Raw genomic sequence first — 8,230 nt, forward strand, 5'->3', positions numbered from 1 at the left:
GGTGACCATAGTGATATTCAGCAGTGAGGTCTTGTAGCACTTTTTCTAGGATGATTTCATGAACGTAATTGTCAGAATTTCATATATATCAGTCTGCTTGCTGTATGTTAGGATGTGTGGGACTCAGTGTCCATTAGATATTGCCAAATTGCTCTACAAAATATTCGTACCAATTTACACTCCTACCACCAACGTATGAGAATCTCGTTTCCCAGGTCATTGTCAAAACTTGATTATTATCAGATTTAACTACTTGCCTGTTGATGGATTTGAGTCACTGATGATTTATAAAATCAGCCGTAATTTTTATAGGACCATTTGAATTTCCTCCTATCCAAATTGTCTATTTCCACCCTGTCTATGCTTTTATTGTCTGTTCTTTTCTTTGCTAATTTATAGAAATGTGTGTGTATGTTCCTAAAACATATATGCTAATGTGTATATTTATATTCGTCATGTATGCATAACTAATTTTTTGTTGAGAAATGTGTCACCCTATCTGCTGATTGCATTTTAATTTTCTTCATGACATCTTTTAACACAGATAATTTTTAGATTTTAAAAACTTTTTATTTTTAGTTATGGGTACATAAAAGTTGTATCCACTTATGGGATACACATGATTTTTTTATATTTTAGACATAAAATATTAAAAACATTTATGCATTTGATATTTTTTATATTCTTCATGCAAGCACGCAGTGTGGAATGATAAATCAAGGTAACTGAGCTATCCATCACCTCAAGCAGCTGTCTTTTTGGGGTTAGGAACATTCTAGCTCCACGCTTAGTTATTTTGGAATATACAAAGTATTTTTAACTGCAGTCATCGTACTGTGCTACCAAACACTAGGTCTTATTTCTTTTATAAAACCGTCTTTTAGTGCCCATTAACTATCCATTCTTTATCCCCCTTCTTCTTTACCATTCTCAGCCTTTGTCAACCATCACTCTACTCTCTGTCTCTGGGAGATCAATCATTTTAATGTTTAGCTCCCACGTACCAGTGAGAACATGTGAGATTTGCCTTTCTGTGCTAAGTTCAAAGTATAAACTTGCAGTGCCACGTTGGCCAGCAATTCTGGCATTGGATATTTTTAAAAGTTATTTTGAAAGTAAACACACCTTATCAGGTAGTTGGTCTCAAAAGCAAGTGAAGGAGAAAAGCCTAAAGATAGTGTGATGTAAGCCTGTCAAATTGAGCTAATTAAAATGCTCTCTCCCATTTTCTCTTCCTGCTGTACCCCCTACCCCTAGAGAATAATGAGGAAGGTTTCCTTTAAAAGGGATGTGTGAAATAATAGAAAGAAAAAAGAGAAGAACTCCAACAAGAAAGGAATCCAGCAAAAGTAGAAGGACGGGACATGCGTAGACGATTCACTATAAATGTTTCAAAGAACATTCAGCCTCATTAAAACAATGACAAATCGTTTTTATTGATTAATTTAGGAGTGATAGGAGGAAAAAGATTGCTGACAATTTTAACAGTGAAAATGAAGTTCTCTGCTGATCTGAGTCTAGATTAGGACAGTTTGAAAGCAATTTGATGCTATCTATGAAGAGTCTCATAAATTTTCTACTCTTTCATGCAGCAACATTGCTTCTGAGAAATAACTATTAGGCAATAAATGGAAATACAGCCTCCCTCCACCTTAAGAAATGTTTATTGTGACATTATTGAAAAGTATTCAAATAATTGACATTATTGTGATAGTATTGAAAAACTAAAAACAGTCTATTATCAGTGATCTAAAGATTCTTTTTACTGCGACCCATATTAAGAAAATATTAGGTCTACATAGCAACCCAACAGACACATACACGTATCAACAATTCTCTTGTAAAGAAGCCATCCAATCTATTTCATTCATTTAAACAAACCAATAAACAAAGCTGGCTTTGAGCCACTAAATTGATCCCCAACTTATATATACTGTGACTTGTAGTTTGAGAAGCACTTACCTGAATGGCCAGTAACAGGCATATGATGGAATATTAATTAATGCAAACATTAAATCTTATGTTCACAGTTTTTGATTCTGTTTCTGTTTTGAGGTGGTTGGAGGGGGATGATGCTCCCTAAGCCAGAAAGGAAGAGAGGGTTTCCAGGTAACAGTACTAGATCACTGCTCTGCTGCCCAGACATTCCCAAATCCCTCTCTCTCAATTCTTTGTTGATTCAGTGAAATCACCCTGGCTTAGGTAATATTAACTGATTAGCAATTTGTTATTGATTCAAATGAAATCAGCCTGGCTCAGCTAATATTAACTGATTAGACTGAAAATGAAGTTCTGACACCAAAAGTTGATCAATAGAAAATGCTTGAAGCCAGATGTTGGATGACCTGGGCAGATTCTATCTATCAGCTTACAGACGTTGCAGGCCAGAGGAAAAGGAGTTCAAGGACATCACTAAGGAGTCTGTGAAGAACTCATGAGGCAGTGAGCAAGAGATACACGAGAAAGGCGGCATTTTCTAGAAAAAATGGCAATATAATTAGCAGGTACATAAAAGACTCTCATGTTATCAACAGCGCTTGTGGCTCAAAGAGGTAGGGCACCAGCCCCATATGCCAGAGGTGGCAGGTTCAAACCCAGCCCTGGCCAAAAACTACAAAAAAAAAAAACAAAAGACTCTCATGTTAAATGGGAAAAAAATTAAAAAAACAATGAAAGAGACAATTTTAGATGGAGTCTGTTTTCAATTTTTTCATTAGAATTTTTATTAGAAAGAAACAGAAAAGGAATCTAGCATTTATTTTATACTATATTAGTATGTACCACATTTCTACATAAGCAAATATCATGTCCATAATAAGAAAAAAAAAACAAAATTGACTCTATGGAAAATTATTATCATGCAAACAAGAACCTTCTACCCTTACTTTTGATTTAGCTCATCTTCTTGATATAAAGTGTCTGTGATTAACATTTTGTTTGAAGCAGAAAACCTCACGTTTGTCCTGCTGACACCATCTTAGAGGATATTGCTCAGCCTAAAATTGGTTTGCAGGGGGTGCAGGCACAAAAACCTGGAAATAAACACTCCGGCTCCTTTTCCCAAGGTCTTTCACTTTCCTACTATCTTAGTATAATGATTATTTTTTATTTGATAAAGCTGCTTATAATTTGAGGCTTTGGAATTTGGTTTGAGGTAAGGTAGGGCAGAATATTATCTGTTTTTTATTAAACCAAAATATTTCTGTCTGACAAGGATATACATTTATATAATTCTCAATAATTCTCCAAATAAAACCATTCACAATTTCTAACAGTTGCAAATATTTCTGGTTTCATCACATGAGTAGGATTCATAGTTCTCTAAGGTAAGGAAGCTGTATCTCATAAAGCCCAAATCAGAATGTCATGGGTTCAGGTATATTTTCTTTCTTTATAGATATCAAGGGTAAAATCTCAGCAAATGTTTTTATATAAGTCTTGTGTGATTACTCTTTTAACTCTTTCAACTGACCCTGAAAAATGAGCAGAAAAAAATCTTTCTCTTTGAAGCATAAACTTGAAAGATCTAATCTGGCTAGTCCCCAAATCACTGGCTGGTTGGTCCTTTACTTATATATAAACCCTCATTGTAAAGGATCCAACTTCATCATGAGTCCCAGAAATGTTCCCCAAGTCTAGGTAGCCCGTGTCTTTGGTGATCCAGCCTATGGATGTCCAAACTAGCAAGGGTGAAGAGCGGGAGTGAAGGGAATGTTCATTTCCTGGAAAGATGGATACACCACGTCCACGCAGGTCCTGTTCACCAGAATGGAGTCATGTGACCACAGTTATCTGCAAGGTTCACTGGGAAGTGCTGTTTTCTCTGGGTTCTATTACTAATTAAAAGTGGGGAAAGTGAGTATTGGAGGCAACACCAAATATTAGTCAGACCATATCATAGACTGTGGTATTTATCCTACAAACAAGGGAGACACTTAAATATTTTATTCAGAGGGATGACTTGATGATAATTGTGTTGCATACCATGTGTGTGTCTGAGAGAGAGAGAAAAGGGGAGACACACACAGAGAAAGAGAGAGAGAAAGAGAATGGTTTGGAGAGAGCCTGCCTGGCTATTAGGAGGTCATTCCTCAAGTCCAAGTGAGAAATGGTGGCTGGGATCTGGGTGATAGTAATAGAAAGGGTAAGGAGATGATGGGATAGATGATTCAAATGATACTGAAAAGATAACATTGCCAGTTAAAATAGGAGCAGAGGAAGTCAGAAAAATGTCCAGATAACTCCTAGGTTATCTAGATGTGAGGTTATTTGTAGAAGAATCCTGAATTTTGTTTTGGAAATGTGTTTCAGAAGCATCTGTCAGGCAACTGGTTTCTGCACATCGAAAATATGATTTTAGAACAAAATAACCGCCAATTTATAATCAGTGAAATTCTCAAACCCAGGCATTGTTAACTAAACCACTTAAATGAATTTTCCCTCCCAAGAGATTTCTTATCTTAAAGTACTGCAAACACCTAAACACATTGCACATAAGCATAAGAAAGCTAGCTAGATATAGAATCTTGAAACTAGCAAAAGGCTCAGCTAATCCTGGCAGTCATAAGTCACGATCGGTCTTCTTGTGTTGATAGTGTGGACAGGAATATTGGTCGTACCCGGGGGTATGAGTCACACAATCTTGCATGTGACAACTCAGTGCACACTGAGTGATGGGCATCATCATGACTGTTCTCACTCTGTGAGCATCTACGAGAACTATGGCAAAGCTCCTGGGCTGGAATGCAGGCTTTTGGTGGGTTCTTATGTTGCTCATGTATGTAATTCACTTTTCAGTATTTCGTACCTGTTACTGACTTGTCATCTTTCTTTCTATGAGATGCTTACTTCTCTGTATTAGAAGGCACTTAAAAAGAATGAAAACTACATTTTGTAAGTGCTGAGTCCTTCTGCCCAGTAGACCAAAATATCTCTAGTTGATTAGGGTTAGGTGGATTGGGATGAGGGGACTAAATAATTAATATGTAACAAATACTAAGAGTTTTCTGGTCAACTTCTTTATACGACTAATTTTATGGTCAAATGTTTACAATAAAGTTAAATATGCTAGAATTTCCAATGGGTGCTAATGTTCTAGAATTCATTCATTCATTTATTCCTTCATTTATAAGAGTTTTCATGTGCTGCACTCTCAGCACTTGGGATACTTAAGTGCCCAGAGAACACAACAGATCATCACTTCTACTTTTGTTCTTGCCCTTCTTAGAGAAGGGATGGGATGAGTTTCAGAGACCCTCTCACTACCTTCAACCCATGCAGACCTCAGCTTTAGTTGAGTTCTAACACTGAGCCCTCTTCTCAGCTGAGCTGGCTGCCTCTGTTTTAATAGGCCTCCTGAGACTCCAGCCCAGGCCTGGCCTTCACTTCAGCAGACAGAGCCCAGAGATATACTGGGCAAAGTTCAGGGGATTTGTTATGTGAGGCAATGATCTGGTACGATTTAATTTACTCTCTGGTACCAGATTTGTATGTGTGTATGTGAGAGAGGAAAAGAGAAAGAAACGGGGATGTGCAGGGAAAGAGAAAAAGAGACATAGAGAGAATGACCAAGTTTAGGGGGGAATCTTACAAAGGCTTATATACCAAAGCAGCAAGATTAAGAAGTGAGAGATTAAGACATGTCAAGCAGTGACCAGGAAACTTCCATGGGACTCTACTTTCAACCTTCTCTGAGAGATTTTAACCAAATCAGTGTAATGTGATCTTCTTGCATATATGACTGAATGAAAAAAAGGAAATTAAAAAGGTTCTTGTTATAAAGCCAGGAAGAAATAATACGAAAATTCAGCCTCTATTTCAGGAACACCTACTGGACTATAGGTTAGTATACTCTATACTCCTTTATGGTTATTGTTTAATCAGAAGACTGACAGGGTTTTTTTTTTTTTTTTCATTGTCTACTTGCTTTTACATTTTTAGATGTAAATTTTCCACACGGCTTAGACTAGATGTTTTTCTTTCTCTTCCCACCTCATTCTTTCCTCTTCTGGCTGAATTTTTCTTTGTTCTCTCTTTCCTCTGCTTCTCTGCCTTTTTCCTTTCTATTTTAAGCAAAACTTGTTTTTCTTGTGCTGGAGTTTATAAAATATTCTTGTTAGGCGAAGGAAGTTTTTGACTGCCTGCCTCCTTGTCTGATCACCATCAAGTTATAATTTGGGTTTCCAAAGTTCTGCAAGGGAAGGGCTAGTTTTCTGAACGTTCAAGGAGCAGGTATGTTTTAAAAAAGTGAACAAAGATTCTAATTTGCACTCAGGAAATTTGGACTCAGGAAATACTTAAAGGTTTTAGTTCTGTCCCACGTCTTATGTTTCAACAGTAGTTTACATTTAGAAAAGCACTGGAAAGAAGTGCCACCACAATTGCATGTTTGTTCTACAACTTCTTTAGTCTAAAAGATGGTTAACACTTTGAAGGAAAGGAAAACAAAGCTTTTGTCTTTTTATGCTTCTAGCCATATCTCTTTGCTGATTAACTCTGATGCTCTGGCTTTTTACTGCATTTCTGGTTAAAGCACATCCCATCATGCCTGATGTGATAGAAACCCCACTTAGCTGTCTCACCAGAAAGCATTGGGTGGACTTTCAACAGAAGGACATGCCCCCACCTTCTCTAAACTCTGATTTTAAAACTGTCCAGATATCTCTGTTTATTTCTTCAACAATTCATTGAAAACTGGGTTGCTAGGCCATGGGGAATCCATAGAAGGCCCTCAGGAGACACATGAAACAATGACCAATTCCTTACAGTGCTGTAATAGAGGGTTGGCACAGCTATTGTAGAAGCAGAGAAGAGAGGCCCCTAATTTCACCTGGTGGGAGTAGGGGGTGTTGTTGAGATGCTTCTAAGTTGAGGTTTGAAGGAATGAGTAGCAAAGATAAGTCAGGAGAGAAGGTAGAAAGAGGCCAGAGATGTGAAGTGACTGGAACCTATGAGAAGATTTCCTTGTAGCTGGAGGAAAGGGGGTGGTTTGGGGAAATGGTGGAAAATGGGAATGGAAAGGTAGAAAGAGGCTGAGTAAGATCACACATACAGGACTGAATGAAAAAAAGAAAATTAAAGATTTCAAAGAGTTTCTCATTTGCTAGGACGGGAGGTGTCGAAATAGAGACTGCAGGCCTGCAATTTAAGAAAAGCACTATGACGTCAGTGTGGAGAACAGACTTTCGCCAGGTTCTAACCCTCCTTTTGGGAAGGCCCACTTTGGTTCAGGTGTGAGGGCTTGTTGTGAGTAAACTCCTTTCCAGAATTCCTCCAAGGCTTTTGTCCTACACCAAAGAAGGTGGCAAGTGGAACTGAGTTCCTGTCAAGGTGGAAGGTGAGCGGCCAGGCAGCTGGGCCAGGCCAGAAAAGCCAGGTCACCCTGTGCCCACACTTGTGATTTCTTTGTCCTGACTGCCTAATGATAAATGATGTCCAGTGTGACAGCACCCGTGAGCCTGGGGGTGGGTGCACTTTATTGCTCCTTGAAATGTTTCTTGAAAGTAGTCAGTAATGGATGGAAGACATCACAGGACACAGAAAAGGCCCATTGGACTGGGGATGGGAGACCTGGCGCTATGCTCAGCTTGTCTGTCACCAGCTGCGGGGGCTCAGACACATCCTTTATCTCTCTGGGCTCCACCTGATCTATAATATAAGACCTTTAAACTAAGGTGTACTTCCAGCTCCTGGCTTCTGTAATTGTGACTGTGCCTCCGCAAAGTTCCCCCAAGGACCCATGATCATTAACCTTGGGTTTATTAATAGGGAAACTAGCAAAACCATTTATCTCCACCCTGGCTGTATCTAGGGAACATGGGAAATCATTTACAAAGAAAAAAATGTGATTGGTGTTTTCTCCTGAGGGAAAGGGAAATAGAAAGCTACTTCTCCAGTCCTCTCAACTCCTCTGCTTTTCCCCCTTTTTCCTCCTACAAAAGTAGAGAAGAGCATGGAAGGGGATTTGGAGGGTACTAGATTAGAATCAGGTGCTGAGGGGGAAGGCTGAGGTGTAGGAAGCTGAGCTGTGCCACTTTGGGGGAACCTAGACAGAATTTCGATGTCACTGCGACCTTCCATACCTTTCTGAGATTCTTGTACCAACAGGGTATGTTCTGGCTGCCCAAATTTCACCTGTTGGCTCAACCTCTGACCCCCTCTTTATTTTCCTTGTTACTGAAACTCACTTATTTTAAAATTCTACAAACTATAAGTAGATGATGATCTGGAT

General features: G+C 38.6%; 1 protein-coding gene across 4 annotated transcripts in view; it reads left to right on the top strand.

Annotated features, from left to right (window-relative positions):
* The window catches only part of GHR (growth hormone receptor), a 310,267-nt gene that overhangs the window by 106,557 nt on the left and 195,480 nt on the right, over window positions 1-8,230 (top strand). The window contains exon 1 of one of the 4 annotated variants that reach the window (XM_023514997.1): window positions 3,206-4,756. The exons of 1 other annotated variant lie outside the window; for it this stretch is intronic. In XM_023514997.1, the coding sequence (XP_023370765.1) occupies window positions 4,744-4,756 (13 nt within the window). In that variant the 5' untranslated portion in view covers window positions 3,206-4,743. Of the gene's footprint in view, window positions 1-3,205; window positions 4,757-4,784; window positions 5,842-6,105; window positions 7,337-8,230 lie in introns of those variants that run through there. 2 more of the 4 variants (XM_012807116.2, XM_023515000.1) reach the window with 2 other exon arrangements.

The sequence above is a fragment of the Otolemur garnettii genome, unplaced genomic scaffold, assembly GCF_000181295.1.
Source record: "Otolemur garnettii isolate 467f Iridium unplaced genomic scaffold, OtoGar3 scaffold00063, whole genome shotgun sequence".
NCBI classification, from domain to species: Eukaryota; Metazoa; Chordata; class Mammalia; order Primates; family Galagidae; genus Otolemur; species Otolemur garnettii.